General features: G+C 43.8%; 1 protein-coding gene across 1 annotated transcript in view; it reads left to right on the top strand.

The window, feature by feature from the left end:
• The window catches only part of Rftn2 (raftlin family member 2), a 55,979-nt gene that overhangs the window by 20,184 nt on the left and 15,518 nt on the right, over nucleotides 1-20,277 (top strand). Inside the window, 3 exon segments of the mRNA NM_001431326.1 lie at nucleotides 703-912; nucleotides 10,061-10,182; nucleotides 11,295-11,398. Coding sequence (NP_001418255.1) covers nucleotides 703-912; nucleotides 10,061-10,182; nucleotides 11,295-11,398 — 436 coding nt within the window.

Raw genomic sequence — 20,277 nt, 5'->3', positions numbered from 1 at the left:
GAGGACCAAACCCATGGCGTGTGCTTAATAGGCAAGCCTCTACCACTGAGCTAAATCCTCAGTCCCAGTTAAAGCACTTTTTAAATGATAAAGTATTTATATGGTAAATAACTGTACATCTAAAAACTAAAAGCTTTCTTGAGAACAATAAACATCAAGTTCAACCTAGCAGGTACTTTTAGAGGTTGGAATTGGAGACTGTGTCCTGTGAGATACACACTACATTGTGGCCATTGTCTTATTTCTGTGAAGAAATAGTTCAAGGCCAGTGTGTTGTAATGTAAACATTTGATTAAACTGAGTTGGGGTGGGGAGGGCATAGAGATGGCTTAGTCAGTGAAGCACTTGCCCCATAAACACCAAGTCTTGAAGTTGATGCCCACTTACTCCATAAAAGTCAGATGAGAAGTGCATGCTTGTAGCCTCAGTGCTGGACAGGTAGACAAGATGGCCGGATCATAAGCTCTGGGTCACTTAGAGACTTACAGAAGAACTGAGACAGGTACGTCAACCTCTGGCACCCAGACTCAGGAACACACACAAACATGCACACAGATATACACACATGTTTTTTTAATCGAGCGGTGGCTACTTTTATTACTTTCTATATTTATTTATTTGTTTTAATGCCTCATGAAGAACACATTGTTTAAGAATTTTGAATAGTAAGATCATGCTCTTCCCTTTTCCCTGAATGCCTAGCCCCAGATAATAAGGTGTATATGGTCTTCAATGCTTTTGAAGAGGACTCGGCCTGCTGGACCTATCAGGAGGGCATCCTGTCCATGAAAGTGACAAGGAAGGGAGCTGTCATCAGCACGCTGGACGCCAACTGGCTAGAACTAACCACATTTTATTACAAGCAAGGCTTGTCTTTAGTTGACTCTTTTGTGTGCTGGGAGACACCTAAAGGTGAGTTTTACATTAGTGATATATTTATATGTAAATAATCTGGATTTGGAACAAACTACTGAAAACAGTTTTGCCTTTCAAGTTCTATCACTATAAGGATGGGTATAATTCTTTAAAAAAAACTCTTCTAGTCACTGCACAACTTTAATTTAAAAGCTTTGTCTAGTGAGATGGCTTAGCAGGTAAAGGAGATTACAGCCTGGCCTAAAGCCCCAGGGCCCATGATAGATGGAAAAAGGCCAATTCCCCAAGCAGAGTTCTGACCTCCACATGGATGAAAAGGCATGCACTTGACACACCTGTCCCCCCCCCCCCCGTATGTGAACAGCAAACATGCAGAGAGATAAAGTGCTTTTTCATTGTTTGGTTGGTTTGGTTTGGTTTGGTTGGTTTGGTTTGGTTTGGTTTGGTTTCTGAGACGGGGTTTCTCTGTGTCGCCCTGGTTCCCCTTGGAACTCACTCTGTAGACTAGATTGGCTTCAGACTCACAAAGATCCTCCTGTTCCTGTCTCCCACTGTCTGGCTAACTTTTTAAAACTTTTTTTTTCTCTTTTCTTTTTTTCGGAGCTGGGGACCGAACCCAGGGCCTTGCGCTTGCTAGGCAAGCACTCTACCACTGAGCTAAATCCCCAACCCCTTTTTAAAACTTTTAAGAAGAGCTTTCCTAATGCTGGGCGGTAGTGGCTAGCCAGGGATAATAGTGAGATCCTGTCTTTAAAAACATTAGTAAAACACACTTTTAATCCCAGCACTCCATAGGCAAAGACAGGAGGATCTCCAAGTTCCAGGCTAGTCTGATCTATAGAGCTAGTTCCAGGACAGCCAGGTTTACACAGAGGAACATTGTCTCAGAAAGAGAAAGAAAGAAAGAAAGAAAGAAAGAAAGAAAGAAAGAAAGAAAGAAAGAAAGAAAGAAAGAAAGGAAGAAAGGAAGGAAGGAAGAAAGGAAGAAGGAGAGAAAGGACTGACAGACAGGCAGACAGACAGACAAAGAAGAAAGTTTTACTATCCTTAAGACCAAATGGAAACCCCACGTGGGTGTAGAATTTTTAATATAATGTTTGCTATTGCATAGGAACCATTAGGAATACACACACCGTGGAGGGATTGGCCAGTAGAAATTTCCAGTCCAGTGTACTACAGCATCCCATCAGGAAGCTCAGGGAAACATCTGTAGTTAAAATCCACATTTGATGTAGCAGTAGGCGCAACATATATAGTTAGTGAATTTCTGGCTCTCTGTAATTTGTGCAGAGAATAATTCAGAGATATAGACCCATTCTTTTGTTTGTCTTTCTCTGTAGTTAGAATGTGGTACAAAACCAGTCCTATCTATCACTGAAACAAAGAGTTCCCCCAAAATGACTTTAACAGAGATTAGTGTTCAAAGAAATGAAAAGCAAACCGTGGACAGCCTGGGAGAATGCACCACAAGGTGGGAGCTCGCTATGACCTTGAGCTCAGCGAGCTCAGAGCAAAGGGTGAAGAAGAAACCAGGCCCAATGTAGTGAGAACAATCTATTCTTAAACCAGCCTTCTGATGCCTTCCCTGGTGGCAACAGATGACAGGATGGAACTTAGTGTGTCTGGGAGTCATGTTCTAGAAGATTCTTTTAACCAAAGTCAATGCTAAAAGCCACGCCCACGGAGTGCCACAGCACAGTGCCCTGTAGAAATGCCTGGCACACAGCAGGCGTTCAATAAATATTTCTCCATGTTTTCTGGTAACTGGAAATGTGAGTTGGGCTGACAGAGTGGGCATATGAAACTCACTACATTCGTGTAGCACCGTGGCTATAGGGGGCTCATTTTCTGGTGACTCGTCCTTCCTGGCATGGGTTATGTGTCTTACTTTCAGAACGGATCATCTCTTTGGAGACTGGTTTTTATCCCTCACTCTGTTTCTTTCCCTCTCTTCTTCTCCATCTTCTCCTTGCCGTGTCTAAGTTGGAGACATTCCAACTTTCATTTGGTGACAAACTGCCTAAGGAAAAGCACAAGTATTCTTGTCAGTCTCTCTCCGGCATTCCTGCCTTGGGTCTGGCCTGATAAAAATAAAATCAGCTACCGCAGTTGCTTTGCCAGAAACGTCTGGGGCTTCAGTTTTTAGAGCCCCAGGGAGGCTCTCCCACTCTCTGCAGCTCCGGAATATCCTTTCAGACATTCTTCCATGCAATCTTTGCCAAGTCTCTACTCACCCACCTCAGTCTGTGGAGTCAGGACACTGGTGTGTCTCTAGGGCTTTCTGAGGAGTGCCCAGGGACACACAGAAGGGAGAGTGACCAGTGTCTATGTTGCTGTGAGAAGCCGGTGTGAAGAAGCAGAGTGGAATTGGACTCTTTGTTTTGAATGTTTGATGCCTGCCATCCCACGCTCACAGGAACAATGCATATTTACTACATCTTGCTTCTGCCTTCTTCCCAGATGTTGTCAGAAATCAGTTCTCTGTGGAGAGGTGGAAGTACAAAGCTCAACAGAGCCAGAACTTAAATACGCTGGCTCACAAATCACACAGGAGAAAATGCTTCACAAACAGTGGTGGAGGGAAAGGGATATACTGAAAAGTTACCTACCTCACTGAGCGTGTCAGAGCACGACACTACCATTGTAAGATCCTGCCCTGCAGTGGCCTTCCACACATTCTCAGCCTTTTCTGTTTTGAGTACTCCCATGGACACACTTGAGGAGAGTCATCCTCAGATATGTCTCCCTCTCCACTTTATATGTCGCTTCTTAGGGCTCTGCTTTGATTGTTTGTGGGTTCTCTTCCTTTCAAGATACTTAAAGAAGTACGGAGGGGTGATAAAGTCATGGTACACACACACACACACACACACACACACGAATTCAAAAGTAAGAGTATACCCAACAAAATACTGTGAGAAGAGAACCAGGAAAGAATCTACAGGAATGAACGACTGGAGACTGTCGCGATAGCTCAAAGTCAAGGTGTCAAGGTGCTTGCTTCCAAGCCTGACCACCTGAGTTCAGTTATCCAGGGCTCCCAAGACAGGAGAGAACTGATGCCTACAAATTACCCCCTGATCTCCACACATGTGTCATAGCAGACACACACACATACACACACACACACAGAGTCAAACATACATACAAGAAGTGCAACTAGGAGGCTATAGGGACCTATAGGCGGCTCTAGGGGCAGGCACGCATGAGCCAGGGTAGACTGTTCAAGGCACAGAGCGCAGAGCTCGTGAGAAGAACCTAGAAGGCCTGTGTGGCTGGAGCAGGGTATTTAAGGAAAGATGGCTCTAGACAAGATGAGAGGTGGGCAAGGTCCTGTTCGTCAGGAAAGCTATGGCTAGAGTCATCCGGCATGTGTGTTTTACTGGCCCTCTGCTGGGATTACTCTACATCTTGCATGGAATAGCTCATTATGACCTACACAAGCAATCCTGTGGGAGAATGATGCATACAGCCACTAAATAAGGTGCCCACATTTGCGCAACTAGGAAGCAGCATGGCCAGCAAGGTGGTGTTAAAAATAATAATAAACCATTTCTCTTTTCCAGTCCTGCTCCCAGAATGACTACTCTGAGACTAAATATTTACTAATAAATGCCTAGGCCCTAAGCTTTGGCTCGTTCCCTGACTAGCTGGTAACTTATTTAACCCATTAAAACTATTTTATGTCTGTCACGTGGTTAACTACCTTTCCTTCAGTCTGGTCCTCTCATCTTCTCCCTCAGCATCTCTACCTGCTCATCTACCTGCTGGCTTAGGAGAGCCTCCTTAGCCGGCTCCCCTCTTGTCTCCCTCAGCTCTCCCAAGTCTCTCTTTTATGTCTCACTATTTCCCAGAATCCTCTCTTCCTGCTAGTGTCCCACCTCCTATTTCCTGCCTCAGCTCATTGGCCAACAGCTTTTTTATTGATAGGTGATGTTTATAAGAGATTCTCTCGGGGTTGGGGATTTAGCTCAGTGGTAGAGCGCTTGCCTAGCAAGCACAAGGCCCTGGGTTCAGTCCCCAGCTCCGAAAAAAAAAAAAAGAGATTCTCTCTACAAGGTGGAATGTATGCTTGTTTTTAATTAATTAGCTAATTAATTCACTAATTCTGTGGCTTGTGTGGTGTGTGCTTCCCACTGTACACATGTGGAGGTCAAAGGACAACTCACACGGATCAGTTCTCTCCTTCCACAATATGAATTTAGGGATTAAAATCAGGTCCCCAGGCTTGTCTGCAAGTACTTTTATCTACTTTGCCATCTCCCAAACCAAAGTGTGTGATCTTAACCATCACACAGAATATTTATTTCAATTCATTGGTTGAAGATTTTAAAAAGGAGTCATTGTTCTGATTTGCATTTTTAAAGGACTTCTCTGGCCCCATTTTTGGACATGGACCATAAATGGCGAGAGTAGAGAGGCTGATATTTACTTTTCTGTTGCCATGACAAAACACCATGATCAAGGCAACTCAAAAAAAAATTTTTGCCATGTGGTAGTGGCAGTAGCAGCACACCCCTATAATCTCAGCTCTCAGAAGGCAGGGACAAGTAGATCTCTGTAAGTTTGAGACCAACCTGGTCTACAAAACTAATTCTAGGACAGCCACAAAGAAATCCTGTATGGGAAAACAAAACAAACAAACAAACAAAAAACATTGACATTAAAGAAACCTATACTCGCTAAGACTTCCCTACACAGAAGTAGGGAATAAATGCATTTGGCTAGTGTTGGTATCCAGGAATGGGGGATGGAAGGGTGAAGAGAGGGAAAGGGGAGAGGGGGGAAGGGGAGAGGGAGAACAATGAGCCATGCCAGGGCTTCAGAACATATGTAGATAAAATGTCTCTGGGCAGGAGGGGGAGCCATGGATTTTAACATACCTGAAACCTGGCCAACCCACCTCCATCCCCCACCCCACCCCACCTCCCAAAAAATTAGTGGGCATGGGCTCATTGGTTGGGAAGCTCTGGGTTATGCAATGTTAAGGGCCAATGCTGCAGGCAGAACAGTGCAGAGGAAACTGTCTGCAGTGATTCCTTACCTGGAGGAAATTACCCATCACACACAACGCCTTCCCTGCTGCTCACCCTTGCTGCCACTTGTATTGGTAGACTGCTTCAGAAACTGAGAGCTCCATCCCAGAACTATGGCCCTAGTGTGTCCACTGAGAGAGCTGCCCAGGGTCTCATTCTGCAGCCCAGATCAGCCTTGAACTCTGCTTAGTCCTTCTACCTTAGCCTCACAGGCATTAGCTACCCCCTACAGCCAGGTCCTTTGTAGTCTTTTGTATCTGGCTTCCTTTGTACAACTTAGTTTCTTTGAAATTCACTAACAATGTTGCATTACAATGAGCCTTGCTTTTATCTCGGAGTTGTTTGGATTGTACTTGCTTTCTTTTAAACCAAAGGGTTTAGAAATGGGTCAGTGGGATGCTTCCCTGAGTTAAATTGTTTGCATCCATGCCTGAGGGCTGGGATCCACAGAGGGGAAAGAAGAGAATTGGCTCCCCCAATTGTCTTATAACCTCCACAAGCACCATGGGTCGGACACACACACTAGATAAATAGATACATAGATAGGCAGACAGACAGACAGACAAATACATGTAATTTTTTTTTAAAAATTAAAGCTTTTATCTGTGCTTGGTAGCAAATGCCTTTTATCCCAGAGACAGATTTTGAGGCCAGCATGGTTTAAGAAGTTCCAGGCTACTTTGTCTCCAAAAGACAAAAAAGTTACAAATAAATGCTTATCTTCCAACAGTGAAGGCAGGAAAAGTGGTTTTCACACTGTAGAGTCCTAAAGGAAACAAAGGGGCAGATTGTAGCTAACTATGTAATTACTGCAATATAAGATTGTTTTAAAGTACACATCCCCTTCTAAAATAAATCTTGAGATAAGCAGCCCTATTCTCAGTTCTAATTCTACTGGACTGTGGTGGGCAACAATGGGACAGTGGGGACCAGTCAAAGGAAATGGGGCATATACTGCAAATAGAAACCAGTTCCAACTAGTAAATTATACTTTACTGTGTTTCTACGAACTATCTTTTAAAAAAAAAAAGTGTATTCTCTGTTGCATTCTGCCCGGTAAATAATATTTAAAAAGAAAAAAGCAAGCTAGGTGTGGTGGTACACACCTTTGATTCCAGTAGTTAGGAGGCAGAGTATGGCTGATCCAGTCTGGTCTACAGACTGAGTTCGAGGACAGCCAGAGCAACACAGAAAAACCTTGTCTCGAGCCAGCCCTGCCCCCCCAATAAAGCAAGAATCAATTTGCTATCAAATTTCACTCTCTTAAAAAAATTAAAACTATGACACTAAAATTAGTTTTTCCTTGATCTTTAAACTTAAAATATCATCTGAAAACTCTGTCGGCCTTTATCATTCAGAAAACTATGAAACAGGATTTTTTTAGCACAACAAATTATTTTTAATGGAGATGGTGACAATAAAATAAAAATTATTGTGATATAAAGTAGATGATTAGACAAATAAATTATTTGATAAATTATAAAATATGTCCCTTAATAAAATATAAACATAAGGTTGAGATTATACTTGGAGCATATTCATCATTCAACCAGAGTGGACAGACTGAATGATGTAAGTTAATTGTAATATTTGGGAGCTGAGGGATGGTTGGTTTGGTTTGGTTTGGTTTTTTTCGAGGTAGGCTTTCTCTGTGAAGACTTGGTTGTCTTAGAACTCACTCTGTAGACCAGGCTGGACTCGAACTCAGAGGCTCACCTGCCTCTGCCTCCCAAGTACTGAGATTAAAGGTGTGAGCTGACACCACCAGGCTCTTTTGGGGGATGGTGGTGGAGGAGAATATTTGTTTTAAAATAAATATATTCATTAAAGCTTCTGGTATGGGGTTGGGGATTTAGCTCAGTGGTAGAGCGCTTGCCTAGCAAGCGCAAGGCCCTGGGTTCGGTCCCCAGCTCCGAAAAAAAGAAAAGGAAAAAAAAAAAAAAAAAACTTCTGGTATATGACCACATCTTTATAGGCAAAACCAAATTTCTTCATTATAATTATTACAGTTGTAACATATTGTATATTGCATATTATAGTCGCAACAAAACGATTCTGTTTTCTATGACCATCAGGGAAATTCGGATGTGACATGTGCTACATAAAACCCACAATGTTTACCTAGCACAGGACCATGAGAAAAAATGTCTTCTATTGCAAAATAGGAGGCAAAAGAATTTCCATTAAATCCTTTAGTTTAGGCCAGGTACTTATTGTCAACTGTTCAAGAAAAATGTAGAGGGGACTTCCCTTAAAACTTCCTTCCCAGCAGGAGTTCTGGGACAATGACTTCTGTTAGTGGCTTCCTGTCACTGTTGTGGGGACTTGGGATTTTTTTAATGCATTGAGGTAAAGAATTGTTAGGTGTTTATAATGTGCGTGTGCGTGTGTGTATGTGTGTTACATGTGATACATATGTGTACTTGCCCAAGCATGTGTATGTGGAGACTAGAGGTCAACATCCAGTCACCTTTCTCTGTTACTCTCCACCTTACTTTGGGGAACAGGCTCTCTCCCCAAACCTGCAGACTGCCATTTTGTCTAGACTGTTAAGGTCAGCAAAGCCTGGATCTGCCTGTCTCTGCCTCACCAGGGCTCCGGGTTTTATGTGATTTTGGGGATTAGTTACCCACTGAGCCATCTCCCTACCCCTGTGCTTATAGTTTTTAAAGCTCTGGTTTTAATATTATACCTGAAAGTTCAAGAATTAATATTTTTCTTGTTTCCACTGGTTTGTTTAATGCAGATCAGAAACCAAAATTTTATTTCAAGGAGAAGGTCATTTTGAAATGCTTCTTGGATTGGTGTTCTATTCTTGCTCACATTATTTGTGTTTCTGCTGTGGTAGTTTCATGTGCATGTTTGATTTTAATTCAGTGAACTATAAAACAGTCTTTACCTATGGAGAAAAAGAAAATCTTAAAGCAGAAGGACTCAACCAAAATAATTGTGTTTAAGTGGGTCTTCTCTATAAAGATTGTTTATTTATGTGTATGTGTCTGTAAGTGTTCATGCATGGGCACTCGTGTCTGTATATGTGCAAATGTCCATGCAATCCAAATGCGGATATAGGATTCTCTGCAGCTCAAGCTACAGGCAGTTGTGAGCTACCAGTGTGGGCTCTGGGGACTGAACTCCATCCTCTGGAAGAACAGCAAACACACTTAACTGCTAAGCCATCTCTCCAGACATCTTTTTTTTTTTTTTTTTTGGTTCTTTTTTTCGGAGCTGGAGACCGAACCCAGGGCCTTGCGCTTCCTAGGCAAGCGCCTCTCCAGACATCTTAATGTTTCAAAAACATTTCACGTATCCCAGGCTGGCCTCAAACTTGTGTAGCTGAGGATGACCTTAAAGTCTTTATCTTCCTATCTGGACATCATAAATCCTGGGGTTACAAGTGTGAGTCACTTTGCCCAACTTCTGTCACCGATGCTGGGACTGAACCTGGGGCTACACCTGAGGAAATGGCTTCCAGTTGACAAGTTTTTCTCCCAGCCTCTGAAAGGCTCAGAGTGAGTCTTAACTACTGGGAGACCCCCCAAGTGAGACCCCCAAGCGGGAACGGAGTTTGATGCAAACGCAAGAGGTTTATTATTCTGACTCATCAGGGTCGACCTTCAATCAGCCCCTCATGGCAAGTGACTAGAAGGCGACCCTAAATGGCTATAACAGTTTTTATACTCTTTAGGGGTACAGGTTACATCAGCAAGGTTACAGTTTAAACTTACTGGCTAAGCATATTGACCTGTGAATCTATTGGCTAGCAGGCATATGACATGCATTCGAACTCTATCTGGGACCAGAGGGTCAGGTGACGATCAGTACATTCTGTGGTTTTTCAAGAATATCCCTGCTCCTCCCGAGAACTGTAGGTGGAGAATGGAACTTGGCCTAGCCCTGCCCCACGGCCGGAAGCTGGTACATGGCTTAATCTTGACCTGAGGTGGTGGGTGTAAGGCTGACAAAAGCCCTTAGCATCCTTCACAGGAACCCCATAACCTACCTACTTTCTACCAGGCCAAGCCTCTTAATAGCTCTTACACTGCAGTAAGAACGAGGGTCCTTCACCTCCACCACAGTTGCCCTGAGGATTTGGGGGGTCTTAGACACAAGCATATGACTCTTCTGAATTGTATCCTTCCCCACAGGGGACCAGTTACCTAAATCTTTGGAAGGCTTTTTTATCTATGAAGAAGAAGGGTCTGGAGTCCCAGGCTCTAACAGGAGAGGAAATGATGCCATTGTAGTAGAACAGTGGACAGTCATTGAGGTGAGCTGCAGTTTCCAACAGTCTGTTTTCCTTTCGTGTGTGACTTTACGAACACTCATCATTGCCAGGTAATGCACATCCTCAAACACAGATGATCCACTCTCACCAGAATCCTCAACCACGAATCGACAGACTTCTTCCGTATGCTTACCTGTGTTTGCAAACATTTCAGTAAATAGCAAAAACAACTCCCTGTATCTAAACAAAAGTAGGTTCCCCCAAATCTGAGACTCTGGCCCTAGATAAAATCCTCTGGCTCAGAAATCCTCACTACAAAATGCCTTGGCAATTGGGCTGGAATAATAATTCAGCCAGTCATCTAGCCTTTCACCTCTGAGTGACCGTGTGCCAGGCCTTTTGTAGCCTTTGAATTGATTTTTTAAGCAAAAACATCCAAAGTCTTTATCTTACGCACCGAGCCAGATGTGTGCACACAGGCGCGGTCACAATCAGAGGTGGCAGTGCTGCAGGGGTTGTGTGTTTATGAATTCACATGTCATCAACCACTGCCCCTGAGGTAGACAGATACTTTTGGACACCTCTGTTGAGTGTACGAGGGCCTCACAGACAGGGTCTGTCAAGGAGGCATTATGGCCTTATGAAGACCATAAAGGACAGAACTCATTCTGAGAGAAATTGTAAACCCCACTGAGGGAGCTGGGGAAGGTGGGTGATAAGGAAATCAGCCAGAGAAAACATACTCCAGTGAGGCCACACATCCAGTCTGTCAGCTTCCCTGCCCACCCTCCTCCCACCCCAGTCCCTAGACCACACTGCCAAACCTACTTAGTAAGCTCCGTGGACCGGACGCCCTGGGGAGCTTTTAAAATGCAGATTCCCAGCTCTACACTTTAGAATCTGAACCAGGCTTCCCCAGGACAGGAGAAAGACCTGAATGGCCACCGTCCCACTGACTGTGGTTTTAAGAAGGCAGCAGTTGCAGAAGATGACATTCCGGGAGCTGCATGTGCCCCATGTTCACTGTACACAGGACCCCCCCACACTACAACACACACACACACTACAACACACACACACACACACACCCTCATCCTCGCTCGTACTTCTTGCCTTTGCTGTTCGACTGTAAGCTCTTGTGCTTATTCACACAGGGCTGTGAAATCAAGACTGATTATGGCCCCCTGCTGCATACGCTGGCTGAATTTGGATGGCTTCTGACAAGCGTGTTGCCCACACCTATATTGAGACACGACAGGTAATGCCCGTGTATCCTTGCCTATACGTCTAATTCTAAAACCTGCTTGCTTGTGAGATAAGTTAACCAATGCTCACTTAAAGCCTATGAGAAATGCTTCCAGTGTGGTTTCATGAGATTAGGAGGTCTGCAGATCCAATCCCTTTGCTTAGAGGGTGGGACCCTGGCATTGGCACTGCCCCAAGTGCCTCAACTACACAGACATTTGGGGAATCTGCAGGGGCTTCTGAAAAACAAGAATTCCTCTGTCTGAGCCATGGGTCTGCACACACCATTCCATTCACACCTCAACAAGGTGTGTGTGTCTGTGTGTGTCTGTGTGTGCCTTCAAATTGTTTTCAGTTTGTTCTGTTTGTTTTTTGAGTTGAGGTCTCTCTCTATAGCTCTGGCTGTCCTGGAACTCACTTTGTAGACCAGGCTGGCCTTGAACTCACAGCAATCCACTTGCCACCACTTTGTCTGCTTTCTCTGTCTCTGTTGTTCCTCTAGGTGCATTTGGCCGGATACAGCTAGAATTACAGACCTTCTGAAGTGTAGAAATCCTGAATCTCTCCTTCCTCTTCCCCTAAGGAAAAGTATAGGTATTCCTTGCCATTCATTGGGGATCCCAGCTGGGCTCACTTGTAAGGATTTCCCACAGAGCTCTGAATGAATGGGCAAGACATCTGGCAGCCAGCCCACTTCTCCTGAGCTCCAGTGGCATTTCCTGTATCCGGTCAGGATCACTTGGGAATGACAGGACTAAGCCTAAGACTGGAACTGAAACATATTGTGATTCCAAGAGTACCTTGAGAGGGAGTAGGCTATGAAACATGAAGCCAGACTCAGCCATTTTGTGCCCAAACTACATGAGATCCTACCCTGCAACCCAGGGCTTTGGGGAAGCCCTCCGAACATTATATGAGGAGTAGCTGTACAATTGCTCTAGAACAGAGGGAGAGAGAAAGGTGCCAAAACTTTACCGTCATGCAGATTTCTCCTGTGCCCCAGATCCTCTAGGTACCGTGGGACGGTGGAAGTGTTCCTCTTACTGTCTATATACCTTTATATGCTATTACAATGGCAAGGGGACTAATTGCTCACTAAATTTGCGTTGTTATAGACTCCTGTCTGTAACAATTGCTAAGGATCTGGGGGCTTGAAGGGATGGCTCAGTGGCTATGAGCCCTGCTACTCTTCCAGAGGACCCAGGTTTGATTCCTAGCTTCCATATGGTGGCTCCAGTTTCAGGGGATATGACGCCCTCTTCTGGCCTCTTCAGGTACTGCATGTATTTACCTGAACAAAAACAAAAACAAAACCGCCCATACACAAAAAAATAATTTTTAAATCTTTAATTTGTTAATGGATTTTAAAGGTAAGTTTTATGACAAAATTAGAGAATAATCCCAATTCCAACTGTATAGGTTTCAAATGTGTCTGGTAACCCTGGGACCAGCTTCACGGTGGTTCTAGAATGTATTCAGCCCTGGAGACTATAATAGATAAAGGGGGAAGGGGCTTCTTTGCTTCTATTCAGTTTCTTATTATTTAATGTTTTATAATAAATTGATACTCTCCAGAGATTTTTAAGTGAAATTAAAAAGAACAAGTCTATCTCGCAGTGAAAAGCACCCACGGTATCTGTCTGAAGTCATTTGTGAGGATCGTGTGTACATTTCACGTAGTGTTAACGCATAGCCAGGGGCTTGCATTCTGGTTGGAGCAGGTCAAGCCCATGAATTCAGTAATTTAATACAGTAATTAAGCAATGAGGCACTCTAGCCCATAGGTTCCAAGGAAGTATTAAAGAGAAGAGAGATTGGGAATATAAAATATGAATATGCCCAAGTCCTGAGGAGATTAAAGAGCAGCCTCACTGTCGGGTAAATCCGTTCCCATGAGTCCAAGGCTGGTCCCGGGCAGGAGAGAGCAGAGATATGCTTGAACAGCAGTTGCCCCGCGTAGGACGACAAAGTGAAGCAGGGTCCTGCTCGTCTCTCAGACGCCAGGAGCTTTGTATAACTTGTTTATTTGTTCCTTGGGTCCTTCTGAGTACCCAAGAGTCACTTTGTCACTGTGACAGGACATCTAGGAACGTGATTTAAAGGACAGACTTGCTTTAGCTCCTTATCTCTGCTCTGGTGTGAAGGCAGAACACTGCTTACCAGCCAGGCCTCCTTCCTCCAACCGTGCCTCACCTCCCAAGAGCCCGTTCAGTCATGAACTTATACATGTTGAGGAAGCTAGAACCTGTAAGATCCCGTCTCCACAGGACCACTACCTGGGGAAGAAGCTTCACATATGAGCCTTTTCTGGAGAGACTTCATATCCAAGACACAGCAAATATAAAATGAAGATTAAGTGTGATGCCGTTCACTGCTCATGAGGATTGTTAAGAAAAACATGAACACATCTGAATAAATGAGAGGACTACTTGATATACTAATATATAACAACAACAACAACAACAATAATAATAATAATAATAATAATAATAATAATAATAATAATAAAAAATAAGAACTATTTATTGGGGACCTAACCCTATAGCAGAACCAAATTCCTAAGAGGTCGAAATCAGTTGTCCAAGCAGGATAGAATGACCTGTCCCAAATCAAAATGTTCCAGAAGATGTAAGGTAAGCAGTCCACCACGTACAAGATCCACACCGAGGATCGGAGCAATGAGGCAACGGAAGTAAGTAATGTGATAAAGATGCATATTTACACCCAGAAAGAGAAATGTCATACTCTTTCTTTGGAGACCCTGTGCCTGAAAACTCCATCCCTCAGAGAGCCACCGCTTGTGAACAGTCCCCTCCTTAGAGACAGTGTTTCAGCTTTCTGTGCTCTTCTGTTGTCTAAGCTGTACCTGAATGGCTCACAGGGGGCGTATCTCCTCATGACATCACAGCGCATGCGCGCACTCTCTGCTCTCTAGGTTGACATTGTTCCCGTGTCCTAGGCAGTGGTTTATGACAGCACTCTCATGGAAAGATCATGAGGTCAGCACAAGGCTGGAAGGAACCATGCCTACACCCTTCCAAGGTTATTGCAGCCAGCCTGGAAACGAAGCAGATTCCTTCCTTATTGTTGGCGTGACGCTGTCATGCCAATAGCCCAATCCTTTTTCTACTAGAGAAGTCAAGGTGAGAGTTACTAGGAAATTCCTCAAGAAAAATAAGCAGTTAAAGGACCACCTAAGTCTGCTGCATCCAAGACTACATTCCTCCCCCTCCTTCTTAACTCCTCCCTCCTCATTAACAAAGGAAAGAAAAGAAACCACAGTGCTATTGGTGGAATTAAGAATCATTTAGCATAGACTCACTCGGAAACTAGAACAACTTTAGAGCTATATGTTTTGTGGCACAAAGATAATCTTTTTCCTTTGCTAATTGGTTAAACATCCAAACAGCCCTTGGAAACTCTTTGAGTTAGAGTCTATGATGATGTTACCCGATCTCCCCACACCCAGGACGGGTTTCTACTCAGGGCAGAAATCAGTCATTTTGCCTTTGCTCATTGACCTGTCTACTTAACAAGTCCTTAAAGAGTACTTTTTATATGCCAGGACATGTGTTCAAAACAAAAGTCCTCCCTAAATGAGTCTTACTGTAACCAAATAGAAACACAGAGAGAGAAAGAGAGAGAGAGAGAGAGAGAGACAGAGACAGAGACAGAGACAGAGACAGAGAGACAGAGAGAGACAGAGAGAGACAGAGAGACAGAGACAGACTCACATCCCTGTGCCCCACAAAGTAGTTGTTAGTAAGGGGAAAATGAGCAAGGAAGAAAAACAGGAAGGAGAACAAGTGTCAGCTGACTTGTAACTAATGTTACAGACGTAAAAGAGGAGAGGGACCTAGAAACAGTTCTGTGGTTTAGAGCACTTAATGCTCTGAGAGAACCTGGGTTCAGCCCCTACCACCCACACCATGGAACTCCAGTTCTAGGGGATCTGATGCTGACCTCTCTGACATGCACTGGGACCAGGTGTCCATGTGGTACTAACACAGAAGTGCAGGCAGAGAACTCTCAGGGGCTGTATCTCAACCAAAAGTCCTCCTCAGCTACACAGGAAGTTCAGCACCAGCCTGGGCTCCATGAAGCCCTTCTGAAACCACAGCAGTTGTAGCCTCCCCACTGGACCAGTGACCACCTCATCCACAGGCGTTTCATTGGTTTAAATACCATGAATAAAGTTACTATTAACCTGTGCCCTTCAAACGATCGCTGTGGGTACTGGAGAGGTGGAGAGGTGACTCTGTGACTAAAAGCAGTGACTGCTCTTCAAGAGGACGAGGATTCAACTCCCAACACCCACACAGAGACATATGACTGCTAAAACACCCACACACATAAAACAGAGTGAATAACAAAGTCTCAGGAGAAAGTTGCTGTGTATAGAACACATAGGAGCACATTAAACACAAAGTGCAAAAACTGTACCTGTGCCCTCACTGCCTGACAAGCGGGGCTGGGCAGCATGAAGCACTGCACTGATGAGTTTTGTATGGCCACGTGGGTGTTCGCTCTCCCGCACAGTAGCTGCCTACTGTGCTGTGCTCGCCCTCCAATGGTGCTCCTGACCAGTCCTTCTTAGCACAAGTAGGAACCCTGGTGTGCATCCATGGGCTTTCTGTAAGTGGAAGTGCTCGGCCGAGCTGTGTGTTTCATTTGGCTACATAAATGTCAAACCAATCCAAAAAGGTTGATTCTGGTTTCATTTGCAGCCCAGAGGTGGTGGGGGTAGGCCGTTCCCCTCCTCAAGCATGAAATACGACTGTACTTCAAAACAGCATCATCTGGGAAGTACGCAGCCATCTGTGTGGTTTTCGGGTGGTTTTGTTTGTTTGCTTTGTTTTCGTTTCTAGATTTTTGTTGTCACTTTCATTTTATATGTTTGTGTGTGCACACCAGAATATGCATCTGTGTACCATGTGCATACAGGAGCCCACAGCAGCCAGGAAAGGGTTTGGGATCACCTGGAACTAGAGTTAGGCAGTTGTCACCGTCTGAGTGCTGGGAATCGAACCTAGGTACTCTGGATGAGCAACAAGTGCTCTTAACCACTGAGCCATCTCTCCTGCTTTATTTATAGTTTTAATCATAACTGAGGTTAAGCCATTTACATTTCATGGGCCACCTGGGTTCTTTGGTCAAGTACCTGTTAGAGTCTTTTGCTCACACTTAAGATTGTATTTATAAATTATTTAAACATAGATAAGAGTCTTTTATATATTCCAACTTTCGACATGTCTGTAACTTGTCTTTTCACTCCCTGCTCTCTTTATGATCTGTCTCTATGTATGTATGTATGTATGTATGTATGTATGTATGTAATGTATGTATGCATGTATGTATGTATCTGTGTCCCAGGGCCTCAGGCATGCTTAGCAAATCCTGTAGCACCCGATCATATCTTCAGCCCCATGATATCCCACAAAAATAATTTCAAATTTTAAGTATCCCTGGAGGTATTATCCAGCTATATTTAGGACTTTTCAGTCTGAAAGTTTTTGACGGTAGTGTCATTTTGCTTTCTTATGTTTACATTAAACTTACTATTTATTCTTGTGCAAACCTGAATTTGTTTGTTTTAAGTCTGGGTCTCCATACATAGCCTTAGCTGTCCTGAAACTCAGTATGCAGATCAGGCTGGCCTTGAACTTGAGCAGGTCTACCTGCCTCTGCCTCCCAAGTTAGGCTTGTGCCAGTTTCACTGGAACTTCAGAGCAAAGCTTTCAGTGGCTCATTTTTGATGTGGTATTTAAATGTTACAGGCCACAACTTTTCCTTGCCTCTCCTCCTGACATCCTAACATCAGGACCTATAAGGTTAAGCATCTAATTGCCATGGGGTAGCGGAGTAGAAACTTGCTTTTACCTTCCTCATTATTCTCCATTCCAATGTACTCTGCACATTCTAAACTGAAACCATAACTAAATGAGAACCCAGACTTTTTCAAAACAGCCTAAACTTATGGTAAGGTGTTAGGGTCAAAAAGCCTCTCACATCTGCAGCCAGCGTCGCTGGGGTCATTTGGACCTGACGGGAAGGGTTCTTGTATTGGAAAAGAGTTAGAAGTAGCGGGTAAGCAGACTGGCTCATTCTGTCCTGGATTCAGACATGTCCCATCCTCTAATTGGTTGGCGAGAACCCACTCTGGGGACTCTCTACCTGCCTTGACCTGGCCTGCTCGCCCAGGCCTGGTTCTCTTGTGTATTTATTTGTCCACTACAACAAAGCATTGCTCAGAAGTCTTTTGTCTTTCTCCTATGAACTCTCTCCTTTGAATTTTCTCTCTGAAAGATATTCTTGATTGATATTTTTTCTTTTTATAAAAATTATTTTGTACTCCATCCTACATTGTGCTAAGTGGATAGAGAACTGAATGTTTCTCTATCTTTCTTCCTATTTACTTCATGTTACGTATGTGAGTACTTTACCTACCTAGCTGTCTGTGCACCAGACCTGCAAATCCTCCACAGAAGCACGAGGCCGTGAGCCACCACATGGGTGCTGGGAATTGAACCCAGGTCCTCTGCGAGAACAGCAAGCACTCTTAAGCACTGAGCTACCTCTCCACCCTAAGTTACACACTTGTGTTTCTTCTGGTGGCTGCATAGAGGAAGACTCTGTCTTATCCTCCCCGGGTCCTTAAATAGTGGAGAACATAAAGACCATAGGCTCTGGGTGCTGTGACAGGGCTGAGATTTGAACCCAGGAACTGTATGGTTCCCAAGTCATGTCTTTTTCCAGTGTAGCCTGTGACTCCCAAGCACTGGCCCAGTCTAGTCTCAATGCTAATCCCTTCCACAGTCCCACACAATTTATCCCCAAAAGTTACACCGTCCAAAGCATTTTGTTCTGACAGAAGACATGCTCAAACTGAAATGAAACTGGACTGACTATAAGAAATCTTTTAAAAATAAAATTGTAGGGGCTGGGGATTTAGCTCAGTGGTAGAGCGCTTACCTAGGAAGCGCAAGGCCCTGGGTTCGGTCCCCAGCTCCGAAAAAAAGAACCAAAAAATAAATAAATAAATAAAATAAAATTGTAGTCATCTCCTTCTATCCTTGGGGGAAGATTTCTAACTTTCCCAAATGCCCAGCATCCATACGTTTGGAATGCTCGCTAAACGTCCCATTGACCACAGTTGTAGAGCCTAAGCCTCCCTCCCATTCAGTTTCCAGAGACAAAGACCGCAGAATGGATTGCGGCTGACAGTAAGGTTTTGTCGGGGTTCTTTGCATAATAAAAGTTGTTACTGAGCAATTTCAGCTCTGCTCCTCCCCACAGACCCTAGGAGACAGGGAAGCCCTTGAGAGGATGCCACCCCAGATGACAGCTAAGGCGGATGCTGAGTGCCAGTTACAAAGGGCATCGGCAGTGAATGGACCTGGCTGGGACTGAACCGGCTGAGTGGAAAATACAGAGAAAACTCCCCACATGTGGCTCCGAAAATTGCTCTCTAATCTGACAACCCACACCAAGAGGCTTAAATCATACTTTCATTCCTGACAATGCATCTCGAGGAAATAATCCATAAGGGGGAGGATATGTATATATATACACACATATACATATGTACGTGTATGTGTGTGCTCATATTCTCATATAGAAACATATAATAACATATATGTGTGTATATAACAGCATGATTTAGAACTAGCAAGAAACTTATTTTCTAAAGCATAAGGGAAAACAGTACATTCTGGTGTCTTCATTCTTTGAAGATCCTGGACATCCATTAAAGCTACCATCACGTACACAGGGAATACAGGAAAACGTAAACACGTGGTGGTCGCAGGTATGGAAAAAAGGCAGGTGCTGAGAAGAACCAGAGAGGAAGCAAAAACATAAAAATAATTGTCTGAAATTGGTTTCACAAAATTATATTTTTTGATATATTTTGAGATGGGGGGTTCGGAGGATTATAATATATATTGTTTTAAAAGAGTTTTGAGGGCTGGAGAGATGGCTCAGTGGTTAAGAGCTCTGACTGCTCTTCCAGAGGTCCTGAGTTCAAATCCCAGCAACCATATGGTGGCTCACAACCATCTGTAATGGGATCTGATGCCCTCTTCTGGTGTGTCTGAAGACAGCTACAGTGTACTTATATATAATAAATAAATATTTAATAAAGAGTTTTGAATTATTAAATTAATAATTAATAATTATTTAAAATGTCTATATTATCTATGTGTACATATGTGTGTGTGAATGCTACATGTGTGTAAGTGCCCATGGAAGAGAGAAGAAGACATCGGGTCCCTCCAGTCTGGAGGTACAGTTGATTTTTAGCCACCTAATATGGGTGCTGGGAAATGAATTCAGGTCCTCTGCAAGACAATGTCCCTTTTTTTAAAAGTCTTTAAAAAATTTTCAAGGTGTGCAAGTGTTTCCCATGCATTTATGTGTATCATGTACACATATCCCTCAGAGGCCAGCAGAGGGCATCAGATCCTGTAGAACTGATGTCATGTCCGGGGTGGGAATTGAACCCGATCCTCTGGAAAAGCAGCCAGTGCTTCTAACTGCTGCTCCCTCTCTCCACCCACATCAGCATCCACCCTTAATCACTGAGTCGACCCTCCAACTTCTTAGTTAACTTTTATGCGTCTGGATGTTTAGCCTGCGTATTTGTCTGTCCAGCATGCCTGATGCCAATGTGAACCAGAAGATGGTATTGGATCCCCTGGACTGGAGTTACAGCCACAGTGGGCCACCATGTGGGTGCTGAGAATCGAACCCAGGTCTTCTGGAAGAGCTGCAAGAGCTCTAAACCACTGAGTGATCTCTCCAAAACCTCTCACCCCACACCAATTAATTTTTTAATAGGGTTTTTTCTTTTTGTTTTTCCAGTACACCTGTATTTCATAATTATTTTGGGAT

The sequence above is a fragment of the Rattus norvegicus genome, chromosome 9 (assembly GCF_021556685.1).
Source record: "Rattus norvegicus strain SHRSP/BbbUtx chromosome 9, alternate assembly SHRSP_T2T, whole genome shotgun sequence".
NCBI lineage: Eukaryota > Metazoa > Chordata > Mammalia > Rodentia > Muridae > Rattus > Rattus norvegicus.
This window is presented reverse-complemented; position numbering and strand designations above follow the sequence as displayed.